The sequence below is a fragment of the Trachypithecus francoisi genome, unplaced genomic scaffold (genome assembly GCF_009764315.1).
Source record: "Trachypithecus francoisi isolate TF-2019V2 unplaced genomic scaffold, Tfra_2.0 Lachesis_group13, whole genome shotgun sequence".
Lineage (NCBI taxonomy): Eukaryota > Metazoa > Chordata > Mammalia > Primates > Cercopithecidae > Trachypithecus > Trachypithecus francoisi.
This window is the reverse complement of record NW_022681458.1, coordinates 16,057,102-16,080,895: the sequence shown is the minus strand read 5'-3', so window position 1 is coordinate 16,080,895 and position 23,794 is coordinate 16,057,102. Positions and strand designations below refer to the sequence as shown.

Here is a 23,794-nt window from a genome sequence, read left to right as displayed (position 1 = left end):
GGCGTGAGTGACTACACCATGGGTAAAAATTCTTTAACTGAAATCTAGGTCCATGTTTAACAGTGCTGGATGTAGTGATTTAATGCTCAATAATTATTGTTTCTGCTAGCAGTGATTTATTCACATGTTGATATTTTTACTTCTTTATTGTGATGGATGATGATAATTTAGAATACCTAGTGTTTCTCATTAGATAATTCATGCTACTAGGGTATGGATTAAATACATGCACATACATATGCATAAACACACACACAGATGTAACTGCAGAATATAGATAAGACACACATCGAGGAACTGTCATTAAGGGACACGAATAAACAGTAAGTCCGTGCCTCCCAAAGTGTGGTTGGGGACCAGTTGCATAAGCATCACTTGGAAGTTCATTAGAAATACAGAAGTTTTTTTCATTTTGGAGACAGGGTCTTGCATTTGTTGCCCAGACTAGAGTGCAGTGGTACGAACACAGCTCACTGCAGCTTTGACTTCTGGCTTTTTTTTTTTTTTTTTTTTGAGATGGAGTCTTGCTCTGTCACCAGGCTAGAGTGCAGAGGCATGATCTCAGCTCACTACAACCTCTGCCTCCTGGGTTCAAGAGATTCTCTTGCCTCAGCCTCGCGAGTAGCTGGGACTACAGGCGCCCGCCACCACACCCAGCTAATTTTTGTATTTTTGGTAGAGATGGGGTTTCACCATATTGGCCAGGATGGTCTCAATCTCTTGACCTTGTGATCCACCTGCCTCGGGCTCCCAAAGTGCTGGGATTGATTACAAGTGTGAGCCACCGCAGCTGGCCATGATCTCTGGCTAACTTTTTTATTTTTGTTGTTGTTCTTGTTGTAGAGACAGATGTCTTACTTTATTGCCCAGGCTGGAGTCTCAGACACTAACCTAGACACACTCAATTGGAATCTGCCCTTTCATAGGATCCCCAGGCAACTCATGTGCACATTGTTGAGTAATATGGTATAGTAAATGAGGCAGCTTCAGCATGGAAGTGATCTCTTTTTTAAAACTAACATATCTGTGTTACTGTGATAGCTAATGAGACATTTTGGGAAGTGGCCATGCTGTAGCTATACAAATAATGCTTTCGAATGAAAACAAAATAAAAATGGATCTAGGTAAACAATATACTGAATGAAGGGCATTCTCCCTATTTCTGGAAGGAAATGTTTTCAACTAATTGTCTACATTTTATCATGCTTTTGAGTTTTCAAAGCTCTGCCACGTGGGTCATCATTTCATTTTCCCCAGTAGCCTTGTGAAGTAGCATGGCGCAGTGTTCGGAACCAGGGCTGCACATGTTAGGGGTCTCTGAGTTACTGCAAAGGTGGTGTGGTCAGTAAGAGGATCTTCCAGGACAAGAACCCACATCTTGGGATGATCATTTTGCATTGGAACTCCGGTAAGCTGCAGGCAGCTCAATCTCAGCAACCGAGTAGTTCCCAGAATTGTACATATTCTCATGTGAAAAAGCTCATGGCTTTCATGAGGCTTCCAGGAAACACATGAGAATAGAAAGATTAAAACAGTTAAGAACAGTAAGAATATTAATTTTTTAAAAAAATCATGTATCTACAGAAAAAGCATCTTCCAGATGGGCTGTGTCAACCGATTGACCCTTTGGTCAACTGATAACAGTAAATATTCTGTAATGTGATCATGGTATTCCCTTAACTGTTTTTCTCTTTCTATCCTGAATTTGTAGGGAAAAAAATTAAGGAGCACTAAATGCACATGGAAGAGTGAAATAATGTTAGGCAGGTGTTTCATTGGTGTTCCTTTAATTAGTTTTTAAATGATTACTGTGCACAGTGTGGGAGGCAGAAAGACATCATCCGCTAGATGTCCTGAATGTTCTAATTCTGCCAATATGCTACCTTACATGGTAAGCAGGACTTAACAGATGTGATTAAGTTAAGGACCACGAGATGGGGAGATTATCCTGGATTTTCTAAATGAGCACAGTGTCATCACAAAGGTCCTTATAAGAGGAAGGCAGAGTCATAAGAGAAGTGAGAACAGAAGCCGAGGTCAGAGTGATGGGATTGTCGGGAAGGCTCAAAAGCCAAGAAATGTGGGCAGCCTCTAGAAGCTGGAAAAGGAGAGGAACGGGAATCTTCCCTAGAACCTCCTGAAGGCTCATAGCCCTGCTGCAAGCTCGATTTTAGTCCTGTGAGCCATTTCAGACTTCGGAACAACAAAACAGTAAGATAACAGTTGCATGCTGTTTTAAGCTGCTAAATGCTGGTAATGTGTGAAAGTAGCCATAGAAATGTCTATAAAAGTTGTGATATTGTGGATCTCAGGCATCCCATCAGCAGGCTGCACTAGTCAGACCTTCACTTTATGGTTAGAAATTAAATTTTATCACTGAAACTTGTTTGTCTAAAGTTGTTTGTAATGTAAGCTAACGTGTGTATAGTAATTGGCCATGAGCCCAATGACTTTCTGTGTGTTAGAGGAGAAGGGTGAAGCTTCAGGCTCTGGAGTCACATGGCCTGGTCTGATTTCTCTCACTTATTATGTACCCTTGGTAAAGTTACTTGACTTCTCTGAGCCATAGTTTTCTCATCCATCAAACAGGGAGGTAATAATAGGACCAAATTCTTGGAATTCCTGTGGTGATTAAGGAAGATGATGTGTGCATGGAATTTAGCTTGAGGCTTGGCACACAGCAAGAGTCCTGAAAGCCTGCCAGGGCAAGGCTTGTTCCCTGTCACGTTTAGAGATGACGGGGTCCAAGCTCATTTAAGTTCAGGCATGTCATAAGCAATGTAATTGGCTCAGGCTCTAGTTCTCTGCTCTCTTCCTTATGACATGAAATGCTGCCATTCATTGGTAAAGTTATTTAACACAATCTCTTCACTAGCCAGTGAAATAAAAGAAAAAACATTCACTGAAAAAGAAAAGAAGAAAAGATATATGCCAGCACTAAAAGCATATTTTTTAAAATTTAAATTTAAAATTTTTTAGTTGAGATGGAGTCTTGTTCTGTCATCAGGCTGGAGTGCAGTGGTGTGATCTCGGCTCACCACAGCCTCCAACTCCCTGGTTCAAGCGGGTCTCCTGCCTCAGCCTCCCGAGTAGCTGGGATTACAGGCATGTGCCACCATACCCAGCTAATTTTTGTATTTTTAGCAGAGACGGGGTTTCACCATGTTGACCAGGATGGTGATCCGCCTGCCTCAGCCTCCCGAAGTGCTGGGATTACAGGCGTGAGCCACTGCACCTGGCCAGCATCCCATTTTTTTAAAAGGTCACTCCCGTCCTGAAATACATGAATTTGCAATGTACTTCTGGAACAACTGTCAATTCATATAGCTTAGAAATCTTGGTAAGTATACACCGGCCAAGGCATGTCCTGCGTCTGATGAGGTCTAGAGAGACTGTTTCTCACTACACAGTTATCTGACCATTCACCCACCTTTCTTAGGAGCTGCTGGGGACAGTGGAGGGCTGGCTCTTACCTCATCTGAGAAATCTGGATTCTGAGAGTGGTGCAGAACTGCTGTGTAGGCGGCTGAGGTGAAGATGGTCCCTCCAGGTTTTCCATAAATACACTGTTTAAAAAGTTACGAGTTGAACAATTATAAGTGTCTGAAATTATCCCTGGGTGAAAAAAAGGCCACAACTCTTCAGTACCAACCCTGGGACAATGGCAAACTTTGTGATAACTTGCCAGGCTAAGCTGGCATCTAATTAACCTTGAACTTCTTTGGCCTACTACCCTGCATTTATTATACAATGAAAGCTGCTGAAGATAATTTGATGGCTTTCATTTATCATATAGATAATACACCAGGGCCAAATACCTGCGAGACAGGAATAATACAGGGTGGCCACAGGAGAACAGACAATTCCAGGCAGAGGTTTCACATGACGAGCAAAAAGGATACTGTTGAAATAGCTCCATAAGTCAGTGGCCAATAAGACCCTAAAAAATAAGATGTGGACCAAGCTGGCTAAGACCAACTGTACCCAGGATGGTGCTGGATTTGACATAGGTTTCTCCCAGGACCTCATTATATGCCCATTAACATACTAAATCACACTGCCACCAGCACCTGGGCAGTTCTACAAACACCCATATTTGCTATAAATATAGGTGGCACCACAGTTCTGATGCATCTTCACCTTTCTTTAGAAATCTTCATGAATGTAAAGAAACCTATAAAGATAGAAGCCCTAAACTTTCTTGCAGACGAATGTCTCTCTTGAGTACACCCACACTCTTCTTTCCTGAGTGTGTACTTTTTGCTTCACAGTAAATCTCTGTACTTTCACTATTTTCTGAGTCATCCTTGAAATCCTTCTTGTGACAGTGTCAAGTGCCTGTTCACTGGCTGGGGTTGAGGTCCTAAATACACTGTTTAAAAAGTTATGAATTGAACAATTATGGGTGTCTGAAATTATCCCTGAGTGAAAAAAAGGCCATAACTCTTCAGTTACCAACCCCAGGACAATAGCAATGGCTCAGACAATGACCCGAGACAATGGTCAGTGTTTGAGGACCTCCCCTAGCCCATGGGTATCACCTGGACCAATCTGACTCTGGATTTACATGGGATAAGGGCTAACTTGTTTAAGACTGATTCCTGTAGAATGGCTTCCTGAACAGGCCCTGATATGGTTGGGCTTTGTGTCACCACCCAAATCTCATCTTGAATTATAATCCCCACATGCTGAGGGAAGGAAGTGATTGGATCCTGGGGGCAGTTTCCCCCATGCTGTTCTCATGACAGTCAATGAATTCTCAAGAGATCTGATGGTTTTATAAATGGCAGTTTTTCCTGCTGTCACACAGGCGCTTGCTCTCTCTCTTACCTGCTACCATGTAAGACGTGCCTGTTCCCCTTCCACCGTGACTGTAAGTTTTCTGAGGCCTCCCCAGCCATGCAGAACTATGAGTCAATTAAATCTCTTTTCTTTATAAATTACCCAGTCTCGGGTAGTACCTTTACAGCAGTGTGAGAAGGGAGTAGTATAGGCCCCATGGAACCAGCTCTGGTCTAGAGTTAAGGTCTTGTGCAACCACAAGAGTTGGTTGGACCCCAGCCCCTGACACACCAGCTTCTGGATAGGGCTGGTTGCCATTTCCACCACAGTAAGTTACTATTCTGTCCAGCCCTGAATCGGGCCAGGGGCTGTGATATGGCACTTCCTTATAACTTGTAAGCCCCCTTTGTCCAAAGCTCAAGACCCCTCTTGTGGCGTCTGACATTTGGCTTTTCTGTATCTCTGTGTGGTATTTTAGAATGCAGTGACGCAGGGGACCCACCTGTGATTGTTCTTCTTTTCTACAATTTTCCTTGTAAAAACACTGCTCTACAGGCCAGATGTGCTTGTCATCTGATCATTGCCTCTGTTTGCTTGACAATTATATTTCACTTGAATTTTTCTCTCCTGATGCTAACACTGTTTTGGAGTTTGGTGCCAGTGGATGCTGACAGTGGCTCAAGAGTTTTTTTTTTTTTTTTTTTTTTGAGGCGGAGTCTCGCTCTGTCGCCCGGACTGGAGTGCAGTGGCCAGATCTCGGCTCACTGCAAGCTCCGCCTCCTGGGTTTATGCCATTCTTCTGCCTCAGCCTCCCTAGTAGCTGGGACTACAGGCACCCGCCACCTCGCCCGGCTAGTTTTTGTATTTTTAGTAGAGACGGGGTTTCACCGTGTTAGCCAGGATGGTCTCGATCTCCTGACCTCGTGATCCGCCCGTCTCGGCCTCCCAAAGTGCTGGGATTACAGGCTTGAGCCACCGCGCCTGGCCAAGAGTTTTTTTTTTTTTTTAAAGACTCTCTTTACTGTGCCTGATTAATTCAGTCACTCAAATTGATTATTGATTATTGTTCTTCTGAATAATGCTACAAATTAGAGGACTCAAGTTGTACCAGACAGAGTGCTTTAGGAGACTACCACAGAGAATGGTGGGGGTTAGTTAGAAATTAGTTTTGTCCTCTACTACCTCATTCTTTGATTTGCTGAAGCTGGTAAGATCGGAAGCAGGCCCACTACAAATAATTTCCCCCTCAGTTTTTATGGGTTACTTTCTGTTATTTGAAATCCCTAAAATAAAAACTGCATGCTGTATATCAAATATGAACTCTAAAAAATGCCATCCAGTTGCAGCTTTGTAGAGTGAAACAGCAGTGCCTGCAAACCTCACAGTTTTATGAAGCATACTAAATCACGTGATCAGCAACCGGAACTGACTTTCCAGAGCCATTTTTCCAGTTCCTCAGGCACCTGGCCACGTGCACCTTCCATAACTGTGAGCATCCCACGGGCCCCTGCGTTAGACGTTGGGCCAGTATGCAGCAGTGCTTCTGCGCAGACCACACGAGGGCCGGCTGGGTGTTCTGTTTTAAATCAAGCATGCTGAACCGAGAGGCAGGCTAATGTTTGAAAAAGGCAATGTCTTCCACAGGAGAGTCTCGGCATTTACCTTGGAGATTGTTGATTTTTAGATGGGAGAAGCAGAGAGTCAATATTTGGGAACAAAAGGTACAAGAATACTGTGTGTACATTAGAGGGCCAGAAGTTCACATGATAAGTAGCTTGTAATGAAAGACCTCGTCATCATCAGATGTTGGATGTATGGTTATTCATTTAAAAAATGTGTCCTTTTTTCCCAAGTCATGAAATGCTAGAAGAGCTATGAGACTGGAATTTCTAAAAGATCTAGTTAATGATGACTGTTAAATCAGGTACGTTTCAGGTCTAAAACAAATGTATTAAATTACTGCTCTTTCAACCACACTCACATAAAAAGCCCCACAATGGTGGAAAGAATCCCTGCACCTGCCTTCCCCCTTTATGCTGGGTGCCTTTGCTGACTTGGCTCACCTTCAGGGGCTTGGCACTTTCTTCATCGGAATTTTTGAATTCAATGCACACAGTTATATTTCGTGCCTGAAATTATGGAGAGAAAAAATGGAAATTGTAATTTCCTATCAAATAACATAAAAAAATCCAAGTGCCTAAAATAAGTAGCTTCTAATTAAATCCGAAAAATGTAAAATATCCAACATTTTCTTGTGACATTATCCGTAATGTTCCGAAATAACAGAAGGATCTGGAGAGTGTACTTAAAAGGGAAGTAAAAGCTCATGTTGAAAGGGGGGCAGGCATGCTATTTTTAGAGTATCTTAAGAAACTAAAAAAAATGGTCTAGAACAAAATTATTTGACTGATTTAGAAAAGATTATTAATATGCTACAAAACTGCATCCTTAAACACTTCTAAGATAAAACTCATCTCTGCCTCTTACTAAACATTTTCTCCAAAAGGTTTTCTATGACAAAGTGTTGCCCTACAGTAATTTGTATTTGCACATTCAGGAACTATCGTATATGGTCTGAATATGGTGAAAAGAAAAGATGATATCTCAGAAACTTATACCATACCTTGTGGAAGCATTTCTGGCTATCATACTTGAGATGTTTGGGGTAAATATAAATTTGATTTCTATATACTCTGTAAGGCCGACAATACTTTGTTGAGTCGTAAACAAATTCTTCCACCTCCACTGTGGGTTCTGTTTGAGCCATCATGTTGAAAGGCTTGACAGGGATAAAGGACGATGTTACACAATCTTAAAAAATCAGAAAATAAGAGTTTGTCATTTAATATGGTTCTTTTAAAGTGAATAATACTTAACATATTTTAAAATGAACCCACTCAAGATAGAAACTCCTGGCTTGTACACCAATTGATATTAACTTACGCTACCACGAAAAATTTGTAGGAGGTGGGCATGGCAGATTAACAAGCTACATACTTAATATTAAAACTGATGTCTCAGAAAAAGCAGTAAATATTTTAGACAGATTTATAACTATTTTCTTTTTGTATTAAGCTTCCCATAAAAACAATTTTAACTAATGAACCGCTGAACATAATAACCAGATATCATAAGAAATAATCCACCAATCTTTGCTATAACTCTAAAAAAATACATATTCTGATATATGACTGAACAAAGCTTTGTCCATTAGATATATTACTGATAGTACCAGTTAGATTAATAGCAATATCTCTCTACAGAATGGATTTCACAGCATGGGCCTGAAGCCCCTCTCTTCATCAGTAGATACAGTTTATTTTTCTCTTCAGTTTGTATCACCTTTTAAAACCTGCTCTTGGAGGAACAGCTTAAGAAATAATGATTACGAATTTATAAATCAAAACTTCTGTCACCAAACAGTTTGAAGGCTGAAGTTGTGGTACTGAAAGACCAGGGCCTTCTACCTCCCTTTACCCCACCTGGAATCTGACTGTGTTCAAAAAAGCAAAATGATTAGCTACGAATGCTTGAGAATCAGATTATGGTTTTCTTTTTTCAAAAACCAATTATGATATTTTTATTATGTGTTCAAATTTCTCTGAGATTCTACCATTCTTCCAAAGAGAGTATTGAGTGCCTCATTTGTCATATTTCATTTCCATAGGTAATAAAAACAATGGTCCCCAAATCAGGTAGCGGAAATGGCTTAGTTTATCCTCTGCTTTTTCACACCAATCAATATAAAAATGATTTCCAGCCATGGCTTAAGTTAGAATGCTCATTACATTTCATATTAAAATGATTTGTAGAAAGTTACAAGGATGGAAAACTTAATACTGCAATGGTAATCCAAATATCCCATGGCAATAGTCCTTTCCCTGTTGAGAGTTCATTATAGGAGGCCTTTATTCATTTTTTTTTGCATTGCTGAGAAAGTCACTAAAAGGTAGAATCAGAAATAACAAAACAAACCAATTTTACCACTTAAAAATTACATTCTGAAACTCTTACAAAGTTAATAAAAGTGCCTTCTAAAATTCAGTTTTTTTACTGATAATACTTTTGACCATATTCTAAAAAATTATGTGCTCTGTATAATAACAGAGTCTGACAATATTTGAGTTATAATCATTGCATGGCCACTTGAGTGGTTACACACAGTGTTCAGAGTAACCCTCTGGCAGCACAGTATGGCAGAACTAGCCTCTATTTTGAGTGAGAGGAACTCACTCAATGGGAGAATATTCTCCCGTTATGGATTATTGGTTTGTTAATCTATCCAAATCTGACTTTCCTCCTTTGAAACCCTCCAGGGTTTTGAGGATTAAGTGACATAATTTAATACCTTGTTGGGTGCATGGTGCATACCAGGTAAGTGGTAGGTTACCCTGAATATAGCTCTTGCTCTACAAAACTCATCATCTGTCTTAGTGAAGCAAAAAGAAGCTCCACATTTCTGTAGCATCATGAATTCCACATATTTAAACTTTTGGGGGGAAAAAAACCCAAAACCTTGTAACCAACCAACTAGCCAACCAACCAAAAAAACCCACTAACTATTCAATATTCAAAACTCGGCAACCAAACCATGACATCATCATCATACTTGGATGCTCCAAGGGAACGTTGTCAACAGCAATATCCAGGCTTCCAGGAATGGTCTGCATTTTGCTTATTCTGTCGGCCCTGGAAGAGTGCATGAGCAAGGAAACACACACACACACACACACACACAGAGTATTATTCCAATTTTCAAGAAAAAGTAGTCATCTATAATTCTGAGCTTTGTTAAGGGTAAACAGCAGACTCCCAAATAATCTTGTGAATGATTTATTTAGCTGGTTTAATTTTGCAAACTAAAATACATACGATATTGCAAATAAAAATACAAATCAGGAAGGGGTCAAGTGACAGATTTTCTGAAAAAGATTTTAAATTTATTTCCTTCTACTTCAGATAACACAAAAATGATCAAAAAAATATGAGAGTAAATTATGGAGTTTTATTAACAAAAGCTAACAGTATTTAAACTGGCTTAAGTAATGCACTCTCAATGAATTTTAAGAAGTTTTGAGAGCAAGCTTGGTCTTTGCTACAATTGCTAAGTAGACGGTCCATATTCTTCCTCTTCACCAACAAACAAGGAGGACGGGGACCCTTCCCTGAGCCCTGTTTCTTCTGCTCTCTCCCACCCCTATAGTGTATGCAGACACCCCTTCCGCACCTGTCTCCCACTCACATGCACTCCCTGGCTCAAGTCCTTGCATTTCCCTCCCACTCTCTCTCTATTAAAACCTCTGGCCAGTCTTCCTTTAGAGTAATGTGGAAGCTGCTGATAACAGTTGCAAGTCTCAGGAAATCTACTTTGAAAGGTGGAATAATTACAGTGATGGGTCAGAGTCAGCTCTTCTCAGCTTGTGAGAGCTGAATGTTCAATTTTTAGGAATTTTTCTTGACAGCTAAACACGGCCATTAATATAAATTAAGTTAAATAAACTTACGAAAGAAATTATATTAAACACAAAGGTAGTAAGTACTCAAAATTCACCACTTTCTGATTATTTCACTACATGGTAAGATTATCTGTACATCTCTAACTGTATGGTGGAAGCGCTGTATTAGGGCGCACATCTCTTCCTAACCCTGTATTCAGTGAAGCCCCATTGGTGGGTTGGAATCAGCAATGGTAGGAGAGTTTACATCGTAGACACCGGCCATCAGCACAAGTCCGCTGTTCCCTTAAAGAGTTGGTTGTGAAACATTTGTCAGCACACCACTGAGAATAAAGGCCATAAAGTGTGAGGCTGACATGAAATAATTTAATGTCAGCGCTGCATTGTGTATTCTAGGGTGCCGCCTTCATTTACACTGTACTAATTTTCCTTGCTATTCACTGATAACATGGGTTTTGTAAGAGTTTGTTTTTCTCTATTTATAACAGATCACCCCAGAACCTTCTGCCTGTTCTCTCCTGCTCAGCATTATAGCCATTCACGCTTCAGTATACTGGCAAAAAGGGAAAGAGGAAAGGCTGGGCCTTAGGAAGCCTATGGTATGGGTTTTGGCCAGGATGTTTGATTACTTTAAAGGGGAGGAAGCTCTCTCCATGTAAGAAGTGGTCCTTTTTTTTTTTTTTTTTTGAGACAGGGTCTTCCTCTGTCACCCAGGCTGGAATGCAGTAGTGTAGTTGTGGCTCACTGCAGCCTCAACCTTCCAGGCTCAAGGGATCTTCCCACTTCAGCCTCCAGAGTATGTAGGACTACAGGCACATGATACCGCACCCAGATAATTTTAAAAAGTTTTATTAGAGATGATGTTGCCACTGTGTTGCCAAGGCTGGTCTCCAACTTCTGGGTTCAAGCCATCCTCCTGTCTTGGCCTCCCAAAGTGTTGGAATTACAGGTGTGAGCCACTGCACCTGGCAGGAATGGTCTTATAGCATCAAAAATAAGTCAGATGGGTTCCAGACTCCTTCAAGATGTTATTTTCCATTTTTATTTTGGTTTCTAAGATTTATATAATTTTCCAGAACAACATCATCGACAAAACATTGGCAAAACTTCTCTTCTTGTCACATAGAGTATATCCTCTACAGAAGCCGCAGAAAATATTAACTGTTCTTGCTTCATAACACTATATTATTTTCATTTTGCATAAATGAATTAAGGGATTGGAGATTGTTGATTCTTAGATGGGAGAGGCAGAGAGTCAATATTTGGGAACAAAAGGTACAAGAATACTGTGTGTATATTAGAGGGTCAGAAGTTCATGGTAAGTAGCTTGTAATGAGAGACCTCGTCATCATCAGATGTTGGATATATGGTTGTTCATTTAAAAAATGTTGTGGCATATATATGTTTTCTGTTTTGGCAATAATTTCGACTGTCTTTTCTAAAAGTATTTGAATGACAGAAGTATTATGAGTGATTATATTTACAGCAAAATAACTGTAAAACATTGTCCTAAAATTCTTTAATACTCCCTCTACTGTGAGATGTCTATGCTTCCTTCCTTTGAATCTAAGTACTGTGTCTGGGCTCTGTGACAGCTTGATAGGTGACTTTGGCAGACATGGCACTGTTACAGCCTCTGGGCCCCAAACTGAAATCAACAGTGGTCATTCCTGCCCTTGAGACACTTACTTTTAAAATGCAGCCACCACGCCATAAGGAAGTCAAAGAATATCTCATGAAGAGGACCCCACAGAGAACTGAGATCTCTAGCTCATAGTCCCCGCTAAGTTTCCAGCCAACAGCCAGCACCGATTGGCCGAAAACCAAACGAGCCATCTTGAAAGTGGATCCTCTGACCCCAGCTGATCTCTCTTAGCCCATGCCATGTGTGGAAGAGACAAGCTCTCCTCACTCAGATGTGCTCAAATTGTGGACTCAGGAGTATAACTACTGTGGCAGTGTTGTTATTTTAAACCATTAAGTTTTGAGGTGGTTTGTTACACAGCAATAAATAACTGATACAGTTTAACATTTCACAGTCCTTCCATACAATTCTAGCAGTTTTTGCCTTTGTGGCACTATTTGGGCATATGTGAAGTCACCTGAAAAATGTCTGCTTTCTGGAGGTTTGGGCATTCGGGAATCAGATCCTCTGGTATTTATGAAGCGATAACAAATCAACATGGCTGATATATGTTAATTTCAAGAGTATTAAAAAAACATACCTTCTATAATCTGATACTAGTTTAATCAGGTCCTCAGTTGAAATCTTGCTACTTTCTTGTCTAAACAATGGTGAAAATCTTGAGTCTCTGTCCACATTTCCCTGGTTGTCCTTAAATACTGATCTGAAAGAAAATATTTATTCAGGTTGGTATTTGGATATTGTTTATAAAGTTATGTTTTTAAGGTGACTATATTAATTAAAATTCTCATTTATAATCAGAGAAGCTCTAAGAACTTATAAAATTAAAAGAAAACTTCTTATACAAATGTTTCATTTATACACTTTATTTTTGTTATCTTTACTTTTTTATTTTTTATTTTTTATTTTTATTTATTTATTTTTTTTTGAGGCGGAGTCTCGCTCTGTCGCCCGGGCTGGAGTGCAGTGGCCGGATCTCAGCTCACTGCAAGCTCCGCCTCCCGGGTTTACGCCATTCTCCTGCCTCAGGCTCCCGAGTAGCTGGGACTACAGGCGCCCGCCACCTCGCCCGGCTAGTTTTTTTTTGTATTTTTAGTAGAGACGGGGTTTCACCATGTTAGCCAGGATGGTCTCGATCTCCTGACCTCGTGATCCACCCGTCTCGGCCTCCCAAAGTGCTGGGATTACAGGCTTGAGCCACCGCGCCCGGCCTAATTTTTTATTTTTAACTCTGTATCCAAAGTGATAACATTCCACATTACAACTGTATTTTTTATGATGTCTCACATTTAATAACTTGTGTCAAAACCTTGGAATATTAGGGAAGTGGAGAAGAATAGGAACACAAATTATTATTATTATTTCTTTTAAATTATTTCTTCAAGACACCTCTGCAGGACAGAGTCACTTCAATTTGAGTGGCATTACTAGGATTTACGAGTGGTGGAACAGGGATAAGGTTGTATATGTGAGTGTGGAAGGCCATACTCTTGACACATTTTCATGGAGCTAAAAGTACCCATGTCCTAACTTTTAGGACAGAGACAAAGATAATACGGAAGGCACCTGAGTCAGACTTTTGTTTTAAAGAAAGAGAACACTATGAATCCTAGCCACTTATTTCCTTCCTTGGTCTATTTCATGGGAACCAAGGAAAGTTAGGCTTAGTTGAAACACAGAAATAGTTTTTGTCCAAATAATATAGCAACATCAGACAATACTTCCTTCACATATGTACCATGCTTAGATGTCAGTTTTACATGAAGTTCCTCATATCTCATCATACAATGTGCGGTCCCCCAAAAAATTAGACCCATATATTTTCTTCAATGTTAGAAAAATAGTGAATTCTTACTTCAGTGTTAGAGAAATGCTGAATTCTTACTTCTTCTAATGTAGGGCCTTAACTAGAATGTTTTATCACTCTTTAAGTTAACCGAAGAATTCAATGCACAGGCTGAGATGACCATTTAAATGGATATCAGATTATACAACTTTAGTGTTAAATAGAACACGAAAAGAAAATAGGCTAAGATTTTATCAGAATGATGTTTTTAGACTCCTTCAACTTGTCTCCTTATTTTTTCTCTGTTAAGTAGTGAATGAGGGAAGGGAAAAAGGCAAATAACATTGGGGAGACAGAATAAAAATATTACATGAACATTATTTTTATTTACAGTGCATCACATATTGAAACATGACACAATTCTCAATATGAGAGGAAGCTAAACTGAGCTTGAGCAATAGCTTTTTAATTAATTAGTGACTTCCATTTATTGATAGATGTTAATTGTGGAACTCAATTTGCTCTTATCCACAACTCTGTCATGGAAATTGCTCACTTACACTGGACACTTTTCATAAAAAGAATGAAGAGTGCAGCACCATGGGAGAAGTTTTGCTCACAGTGCCATACAACCTGCGGCTGCTCAAGAATTATATAACTGGTGGCCGGGTGTGGTGGCCGCCTGTAATCCCAGCACTTTGGGAGGCCAAGGCGGGGGAATCACGAGGTCAGGAAATTGAGAGCAGCCTGGCTAACATGGTGAAACCCCGTCTCTACTAAAAAACACAAAAACTAGGTGGGCGTGGTGGCGTGCACCTGTAATCCCAACTAGTTAGGAGGCTGAGGCAGGAGAATCCTTGAAGCTGGGGGGTGAAGGTTGCAGTGAGCCGCGATTGTGCTACTGCACTTCAGCCTGGCGACACAGTGAGACTCCGTCTCAAAAGAAAAAGTATATATATGTGTATATATGTATATATGTATGTGTATATATGTGTGTATATGTGTATGTATATGTGTGTGTATATGTATATATGCATGTGTGTGTATATATACATATATATGTATATGGGAGGAGAAAAAAGAACTGATTCATTTACACGATGGTTTTGTGATGGCTGGAACACCTAGTTCCAACTGCTACAGTTGATCAGTGGTCAGTATATTGTGAGGGTGTCAGCACCATGATATTTGGGGTATGATTGTAGGAATCATGAAATATGGCCCAGCCATTCCAAAACCATTCGTGTAAGTTTTTTTGTTTTCTTGCCCAAAGGAAAAGAACCTTAGATGTCCCTGATAGATTCATTCACAAACAGCATGAATAACCATGATGTGCAGAATGAAGTAGACATATTTTGTGTGTGTGTGTGTGGCTATGGAAGAAAACATATAAAAGTGGTTTTCAGATAGCTGAAGATGATTTTGAAAAATAAATTATTTAATAATTAGAGCTCTACAAAGACAGACAGAAGGAAGCACTGTGGGGTGCACTCGGATTTTTGTCCCTGGAAGGAGTCAAACAGAAGTTGGACGACCATTTGTTGAAGACGTTGTCAGTATGGGAATCTTAAATGACAGTTGCACTGTGTACCTTCCATGACTGTAGAGATATGAGAATGAAATGTTTATTTTAATTTTGCTTAATTAAAAAAATTCAGTGTTGAGTGCTGATCCATTTAGAATACCAAATGAGGTAGTCAAGGAAATCACAAAAGAGGTAGTTAAGGAAATCCTTGCAAGGATGCTGGCACATAGGATTCTGGGGATGATATGCACGGAAAGAGATCCATTCACAACCTGACACATTCGGAAGGGTCAGTTTTCTCCCGAGTCAATGAGTATAAAATACCCTGTGTAGTCGTCTGTATGTGTTCTCCATTCCTCCCCCAAGGATAACCTTTTCACTGTAAAATGGCACTGCAGCTGGTGCCAAATATAAGAACACCAAATTAATTTCAGAAAAAACGTTGTTCACAGCGATGAGCATCTGTGCGTACTGCAGTGGGTGGGATGATTAGATGTGGGTAAAAATATGGTCATAATCTAAATTGTCAGTTCTACTTTTTAATGACAGTTGATTGTAAGGGCCAACATGTCTTAGGGCACACTGAAAGCTATACTTTGAAACAAACTGCAATCTAGAAAGCGTAACAGGAAGGAGCAGTAGCCTCAAAATCAGCGGTATCAATTAGGTATTGAAGTATGTCAGGAAGCTGGTAAAGACATGGGCAATAACCAGCCTTCCTCTGATGCTGTCCATGCTTATTTGAAGCAGTTTCTACATTGTGAAAGAGAAATGAAAATCTTTGGCTGGATCTTTTGTACTTTTTTGTGGTTCGGTAATCCAACTGGTTTGACATATCTTCAGAATTGTCCTGCTAATTATTTTTCTCAGTTGTGAGAAATTTATGTGGAAGTAATCACATCTGTATATACACAGGTGGGTGGTGTTTCCTAACATACAACCAGACCACTAACTGGGCATTAATATGGTCTAAGCTTGTGGTTTCACTGGCTTTCCTATCCTAGGAATAATTTCAATAGTCAGTAATACTGTCAGCCTCCCTAGAGACTTCATCTGTCCTTCTTCCAGCTTATTTTACTAGACAACTTCAAAGCAGGATTGTCACTTCTCCTAACTTCTCAGGTTCTTTCAATAATGGGTAATTCATTGACTTCTCTCCTTTATATTGCTCTTCACTGCCCCAAATTTATCAGAAAAGGGGACTTGGTGACGTAAGTATGATCTCTGTAAATGACTCTATAGTAATAATAATATTAGAAAAAAAAGACTTCTAAAAATCACAGTCTTTTATTGGGTACATATCTGTGCTCCTTAATCCTTATACCAGTAAATTAGATATTCTTATTTTCCTGTTTTGTAGATTAAAAAAATAGGTAAAGTCAGGTTATAAGTAACTTGCCCAAGCTCACTTGGCTAATGAAGGATAGAGTGAGTTTTTTTTCTTTTATCTTTTTTTAGAAACAAGGTCTCACTCTGTTTCCCAGGCTGGAGTCCAGTGGTGCTACCATAGTTCACTACAACTTCCAGCTTCTGGGCTCATGTGATACTCCCATCTCAGCCTCCTGAGTGGCTAGGACTACAGGTGTACGCTACCACCCTAGGTTAATTTTTTAAAAGTTTCTTAGAGATTGGGTCTCACTGTGCTGCCCAGGCTGATCTAGAACTCTTGGCCTTAAGCGAACCTCCAGGAGACCTTGGTCTCCTAAAGTATTGGGATTATAGGCATGGCCCACCATGCCTGGCCAGAGTTAGGATTTTGAGCTCAGCTCTGTCTGGCTCTAAAACGCCTGCTTCTAAAGTCTCAGAGCAATGTTGGATCCTTAAAGTGAAAAATGTGTGCACTATTGTACTTTTGTTATACTGGAATATTTCACAACAGACATCTTGCCTCTACTTGCCCCAGTAGGTTTTCCGGAGGGAACTGAGAATGCTTAACAATACTAAAAATGTTTAATCAGTGAATTATAATTAGTTAGCCTTTCTCTTAAAGCTTATGAGAAATAAAAACAAATTCATTACAAAGGGTTTTGTAACTCTAAATACTATCTTTTTCATGCAGAATGTCCTGGCATTAGTTGTTCCTATAGAAAGAGATAGAAAAGGGAGGATAAAGTACTATCCATGAGCTATTTTATGCCAAATGCTTCTGCACTTGAGATTGCACATACTGCTCATAAGGCAGGTATTGTCAGCTTCAATTTATAGCTGGGGACCTTGAGACTTGGAGAAGAAACTTGTTCCAAGTCACAGTAAGTAGTGGCCTGATCTGCAATGTTTATCAGACTCCCAGGCCTAGACTCTCCCTCCCTTGCTATAGCACTGCCTTAGGGCAAACTAATTCCTGGAGACTGCATGAATCTATCTTGGTTTACTGCTGCCCAAACTTCCACATTTCTCCTTCCTACACCTACTCATCTCCAACTTTAAATAACAACCTCAAAATTATGACAGATATTGGTGAGTTTACTCTGAATATACATCACTGGGAACTGTGAGACTTAAAAATGGCATAATTAATAGGTTCTCTCTTCCTTCTGGATGTTAAAGTTGGATACATTGAGATAAAGTTACCAAAATTCAGATGAATATTTGATGGGCTGTATTATTTGCCACCACACCTGGCTAATTTTTGTATTTTTAGAGAGACGGGGTTTCACCATGTTGGCCAGGCTGGTCTCAAACTCCTGACCTCGGGATCTGCCTGTCTCAGCCTCCTAAAGTGCTGGGATTACAGGTGTGAGCTACCATGCCTGGCCGGTAGCTCTAACCTTTCTTAGTTCATTCAGTGTGTACATTGCTGACCTTTTAGCCTTATGAGTCTATGCCAGGCTTTTCCTCACTTAAGAAATTCTTATACTAATAAAGATGTAAAGAGATTGAGGAGGACAATAATAATTGATGATATTAAACAGTTCTGAAAAGCAATTATGGTTCTTCATGAAGAGGTTATGCATCCAAGTGAATGATATGTCCGTCTATGTCCACAGAACTCAGCCTTTCTTTCAGAGAGGCAACTGGTACTGATAAATTTGGCTAGGCTAAACAGTATCAAAATCAAAATGAGTTTAAATGATTGGTTTGATGGTTTCATTTGGACATCCATATATAGACCTGAGTTCTACACACAGATGAAAACATGCAGCTGCATAAGAAATCATAGTGCATCTATCTGAATTTTAGGCACACCAGACTCTCAAGACTGACATAATGTCAAAGATTTGTTAAGTCAAATACACATAATAAACAACTTATGACATTGATTTGATATCTACCAAGAACCCATAGCATATCTGGTCATGCACGCACGGTACATATGTTACGGCCGTCTATTATAAACTGTATTGTTAAACTGTCTTGTGAAATGTATGTCTCAGGGAAGCTCAAGATGTTTATGAAGATGACCATATTAGCATTTTTCCAGGTGTAGACACATTAAAATAATAGGCAACACAAAAATGTTCAAAACTGAAGCTTCCAATGCCACTATTAAATGTATTTCTAGTCTGTTGGCTGTAACTGTCGACCTACCTTACTGCCCAGGCAAAAGGCATACGGTATTTTCCCAATTTGCTGCAGAACTGTCTGTTGGATTTTAGTATCTTTTGTGCATACTAAAGAAAAAATAAATACAAATATTATTTAGAATAGCGCTTTACAAACTGTACATATAAAATAATACTAAATACTTTTTCATATTATTTTATACTGAAACTCAGCATAACTTTGTCTTACTAGCCCATATTACCTTATAAAGAGCCAAATGGTGTCCCTCTGTGTTCAAACTATTGTATAATATTTTTCTTTGTTTCTTTTTAGTTTGGAGATTTCAAATGTAGAAAATATCCATGTCTTGGAATATCAACTGTTTTCCTTTTTTTTTTTTTTTTAAAGATTTTAAAATCTTGAATGGAAAGTATTAGCAAATTTACATTTACAGTCTATTCTATATCCCTTCTATTTGTAATGATAGAGGGCAGGAGACTGGTTCTATAAAGTATCATATAGTAAACACATTGGGTTTCATGGGCCATATAGTCTCTGTCAAAGTTTTCAACTCTATTTCTGTAGCAGGGAAGTGGCCATAGACAATCCACAAATGAATGTGACTGTGTTTCATTAAAACTTTATTTATCAAAACAGATGGTAGGCTGGATTTGGCCTGCACACTGTAGTTTGCCAAACACTGAATTATGGGACTCTCATAAATATGTTAAACTCCTTCCTAAATTGTCATACATGCTCAGATTCAATTCTTATAAGCTATTTCCTCAGTATATTTCTTTGGCATGGAAAATACAGACTTTTAATACTTCTTTTTCTTTTCTTCTTTTCTTTTCTTTTCGCCCCTCCCCTCCCCTCCTCACCCCTCCCCTCTTTTTGGAGACGAGTCTCCCTCTGTTGCCCAGGCTGGAGTGCACGATCTTGGCTCACTGCAAGCTCCGCCTCCCAGGTTCACACCATTCTCCTGCCTCAACCTCCCGAGTAGCTGGGACTACAGGCGCCTGCCACCACGCCCGGCTAGTTTTTGTATTTTTAGTAGAGACGGGGCTTCACCATGTTAGCCAGGATGGTCTCTATCTCCTGACCTTGTGATCTGCCCGCCTCAGCCTCCCAAAGTGTTGGGATTACAGGCGTGACCCACCGCACCTGGCCTTAATATTTATTTTCTATTAAACAGTAATATTTGATTATTAAAGAAAATCTAATAGGAAAGAAGAAAGTAGAAACATATTACCTGTAGTTCCACCATTCAAAGCACAGCATTCTCTTTCCTGTTCCTTTTTTCACTTAAGTGATACTATAATTTGATATACAATTATTTATCTCACTTTGTTCATCATCAGGATTGCTGATGTCTCATTCACTTGCTTTTACTCAGTTATTCCTAAGGTTTCATTATTATTAATACTCTGACCCTTGGGGTGAAAGCTTTGTCCACATTTGAATTTATTTCTACCATTAGATTCTCAGAGGTCAGAAATTACTGGATCAAAAGAATGTAAAGCAAAAAGATACACTTAAAAAAATTTCAGTTGGATATTCATTTCACCAATAAGTGAGTATTTCAAGATATACAAAGTTGATAATTCAAAGTGTGGCTTTCTTTCTTAAAAGCAAATGAAGTTGGCTGGGCGCAGTGACTCATGGCCTGTAATCCCAGCACTTTGGGAGCCCAAGACAGGCTGATCACTTGAAGTCAGGAGTTCGAGACCAGCCGGACCAATATGGTGAAACCCTGTCTCTACTATAAAATACAAAAAATTAGCCAGGCGTGGTGGCATGCGCCTGTAATCCCAGCTACTGGGGAGGCTGAGGCAGGAGAATCACTTGAACTCAGGAGGTGGAGGTTGCAGTGAGCTGAGATCACGCCACTGCACTCCAGCCTGGGAAACAGAGAGAGACTCCATTAAAAAAAAAAAAAGGAAAAGAAAAAGCAAATGAAGTTATGTATAAGATTATACATTACCTTGTTGGAGTCTGGGTTCTTAACATAAGGTTCAGCACCACTTGCAATGTTTCCCATCAAGACTTTTTCGATTTTGGCCACCAGAACAATTTCAGAATGTGGATTGCTTACAGAAAATACAGCCTGTGTACAAAGAAAGCAGCTAATAAGCATGGAAGAAACCACATTGTAGACATTTACAAAATTCCACTTTTTCAAAAAGGACAGCTTTAAGGGAATTTTTATTCAGGAAATTTGCTCATCTTATGTGATCTGTTGGTAAGAATAATGGTACATGCATTTTCCATCTCATCACAAGTAAACAAAGTGCCACCTGCTTTGGAAATTTTAGCCATTCCTCTGGAAGTCCCTTGATATGAGGTTCTTCTGATTGTCTTGGAGTGACGGTGTCGATGTTGCCATTTTCCAAAGCCACAGAAGCCCCCAAGAGCATCTGTCTGACAGCAGCGTGGTTTAGATCCACATGAAAATCAGCAGAAATCTTCCTGCTGTCTCTGAGGTCATAAAGTGCCACACTCACAAAAAAAGGCTCAATCTGCATGAAAAAGAAAGAACAGATGTTTTTGACATAAAATCATTATCCATGCGACAGCCTCGTTAGTACATCATTTAACAAAGCTGTAGATAAAATAAATGCAGCAGGCAAGCTCCCCTTGACTCAGTGACCTGGAATCCTGTCCTCCAGCAAGTGCCTTAGATCCCAGTACTGTATCTCATTGGTTCTTTAGTTTCCCTGACAAGAACTCTCTTCATGTTGCTTTTACATGCATGGTTGGGCCTTACAAATCCTTCCAGTTATTTCCCTTACAGTCTTAGAAAACACATGCCACCTCAGTCTCCTAGGCCCTTGAAAATCTGTAATGAAATCCTAGAAGTTTCCAGACTGCACTGTGGTTGGACTTCACTAGGCCAACCACGTCTCCGTTTTCTATCACAGCTTGATAGAATCATAACAGCTAACAGTTATTGAGTATTTATTATGTGTTTTTCACTGTTCTAAGCCACTCCTAACACATTAGTGTCACAGATACGTATTAAAGCACAAAACACTGTGGCAAGTAGGTAGGTGAGCATCAGGTTGTGAGGGAGTCTGTTGGCAGAGAGGGCAGGAAGTTTCCCAAGACGAGTTGATATCTTAGTTGCATTTTTAAAACAGATACTATTTTTTTCTTATCTTGAAATAATTTTGAATAGAGAGAAAGGTTGTGTATAAGGTGCATAAAACCACCTTAATTATCCCCCTTGCCCGGATTCAACTGTTAACCTCCTGTTTCTCTCTCTGTCTCTCTCCCTCTGTCTCTCTCTCTCTCTCACACACACGCACGCACACGCACTCGCACTCGCTCTCGCTCACACAGTCACCTATTATAACCAGTCTGAATGCTTTGAGAGCAAGTTTCCAATATTATTCCTCTCCTAAATACTCCAGTGAGTGTTTCCTCCAAATGAGGACACTCACCTGCCTAATCACTGTGCAGCCATCCAAGTCAGGAAAGTGATACTGGCCTAAAACCACTGTGCAACTCACATGCTCCTTTCAGTGCTGCCAGTTGACTCAACAATGTCTTTGTTTTTCTTTCTGGTCCAGAATCCCATCTAGGACTACTCGTTATATTTTTCTGCTATTTCCCTTCAATTTACTTCAGTCAAAACTGTTCCTCAATCTTTTTCTCTCTTTCAGGTTTTTGGCCTTTCAAAGAGTACAGGACATACATTCTGACATACATTCAGTCTGGGTCTGTTGTGTGTGTCCTCATGACAGGATTCAGGTCATGCTTTTATGTCAGTAAAATCTCAGATGGATGCTTGATTTTCATACTTCATTGTTTCAGGAGCACACAGTGTCAACTCCTTCAGCAGCTGTGATGTTAACCTTATCTGCTGGGTTTCTCCATTATAAAGGTCACCATTTTCCCTTTGGCAATTGATTTGTATTTGTGGAAATATGTTCTGAGATTACCCCCATGTCTTGCCACTCATTAAACACAACCCACACTAGTCTTCATCTCCATTGATAACTTCCATTGCAGTCAACTACCACCACGATGGTGGCCAATGGTGATTTTTCAGTTCCACCATTCTTTCTACATGTATTAACTAGTATTCCATCATAAGGATGAGCTTCCCCTTCTCCCTTATTTTGATATTAATTAATTTATTAATACAAGTATAGACTCATGGATTACTGTTTTACTCAATGGGTTTTGCTCTTACAATAATTAGTGTTAGTGTGATGCTGAAATTGTCCCAGATTTGGCTAGAGGCATTCATTCAAGTTAACTTCTGGGTATTTTTTTTGGCAAGTCTCCATCATTTTTTGAGTACTTCTTTATCAAATAGTATGTTCCAGACTTATCCTATACTTCTCATGCTCCAGATATTTCTCCAGGGAGCCCTGGTTCCTTATAGTGAGGGTGACATTTACAAACGACGATCTGGGTGCTTGTTGTGCTCACTGTCACTGGGATATCATTGCTTCTGTGTCTTCCCATCATACGGAGGTAAGAAATACACACATACACACACACACACACACACACACACACAATTTATCTCTATCTGTGTATGAATACTTATTAAAAACCAATTAGTTCATGTTTATACCTCTGCTTCCAATACAAACACTCAAGGGTTCATTCTAGCCTTTCCATTTTTTATATTGGTAAGTAGGTCCTCCAACAGTGAGAACCCGGGATCTCATTACCATGAATCTGTTTACTTACTTGTTCAACCAGTTACTTATTGATTCAAAGTAACCAGTCTCCCAACCATACCAGCCATCTTTTCTAATTGCCTCCTCTGGGCTGCCCTGCACCTGTATCCCAACACATCCAGGACGGGCTGCTTCTGTTCCTCTTCATGGCTTTCTCTCCCCATCAGTTCTTGGGTGCTCACCCAGATTCAAGCCTCTATGTGGCTTTCCTCTTAACTTCTTGCCCCCAGGCTAGGAAGGAAGTGGAAGATGTGAAAATGGGAAAGTTACGGAAGACGAGAAGAAGGAGAAATTTCTTGGTCAGGTTTGAAAGAAGTAGGAATTAGGTAAAGAGTTGGTTAGAAGGGATTTCTAGGCAGGGTATGTGACATGTGCAAAGACATAAGACATCAAAGAGCACAGGAAAAGAACGTTAGAGTG

The 23,794-nt window shown here is 39.8% G+C and overlaps 1 protein-coding gene and 1 long non-coding RNA gene across 6 annotated transcripts in view; one reads left to right on the top strand and one right to left on the bottom strand.

Annotated features, from left to right (window-relative positions):
* The window catches only part of DOCK10 (dedicator of cytokinesis 10), a 286,919-nt gene that overhangs the window by 80,868 nt on the left and 182,257 nt on the right, over positions 1-23,794 (bottom strand). For all 4 annotated transcript variants that reach the window (XM_033230043.1, XM_033230041.1, XM_033230042.1 and 1 more), the window contains exons 12-19: positions 20,975-21,196; positions 20,662-20,784; positions 18,723-18,805; positions 12,464-12,586; positions 9,392-9,471; positions 7,406-7,593; positions 6,846-6,911; positions 3,474-3,566 (exon numbers count right to left, since the gene is read on the bottom strand). In XM_033230043.1, coding sequence (XP_033085934.1) covers positions 3,474-3,566; positions 6,846-6,911; positions 7,406-7,593; positions 9,392-9,471; positions 12,464-12,586; positions 18,723-18,805; positions 20,662-20,784; positions 20,975-21,196 — 978 coding nt within the window. The remainder of the gene's footprint in view (positions 1-3,473; positions 3,567-6,845; positions 6,912-7,405; positions 7,594-9,391; positions 9,472-12,463; positions 12,587-18,722; positions 18,806-20,661; positions 20,785-20,974; positions 21,197-23,794) is intronic.
* Positions 1-23,794, top strand: part of LOC117094446 — a 340,510-nt gene that overhangs the window by 252,699 nt on the left and 64,017 nt on the right. The gene's annotated exons all lie outside the window — the stretch shown is intronic.